This window comes from Merops nubicus, unplaced genomic scaffold (genome assembly GCF_000691845.1).
Source record: "Merops nubicus isolate BGI_N331 unplaced genomic scaffold, ASM69184v1 scaffold39661, whole genome shotgun sequence".
Lineage (NCBI taxonomy): Eukaryota > Metazoa > Chordata > Aves > Coraciiformes > Meropidae > Merops > Merops nubicus.
In genome coordinates, this window is record NW_008588359.1 from 9,597 (window position 1) to 9,801 (window position 205).

General features: G+C 66.8%; 1 protein-coding gene across 1 annotated transcript in view; it reads right to left on the reverse strand.

Moving 5' to 3' along the window:
* CATIP (ciliogenesis associated TTC17 interacting protein) overlaps positions 1-190 on the reverse strand; it is a gene marked incomplete at its 5' end in the record, with an annotated part of 2,150 nt that extends 1,960 nt beyond the window's left edge. The window contains one exon of the mRNA XM_008949238.1: positions 131-190. Coding sequence (XP_008947486.1) covers positions 131-190 — 60 coding nt within the window. The remainder of the gene's footprint in view (positions 1-130) is intronic.
* Positions 191-205: the final 15 nt, after the last annotated feature.

The window sequence follows — 205 nt, forward strand, 5'->3', positions numbered from 1 at the left end:
GAGGGGACACCAGGCTGCCCACAGTGACCTTGCGTGGGATGCAGCCCCCAGGAGGGTAGTGCTGCAGGGCACTCCCCAGGGCAGGAGGCAGGACATGGGGAAGGGGACATGCCACCCCCAGACCAGTCACCTCCAGACGCTCCTGCTCCTCCTGCTCCAGGGTCTCCAGCTGCGGAGTCACATAGGCTGGCAGAGCAGAGCCTCG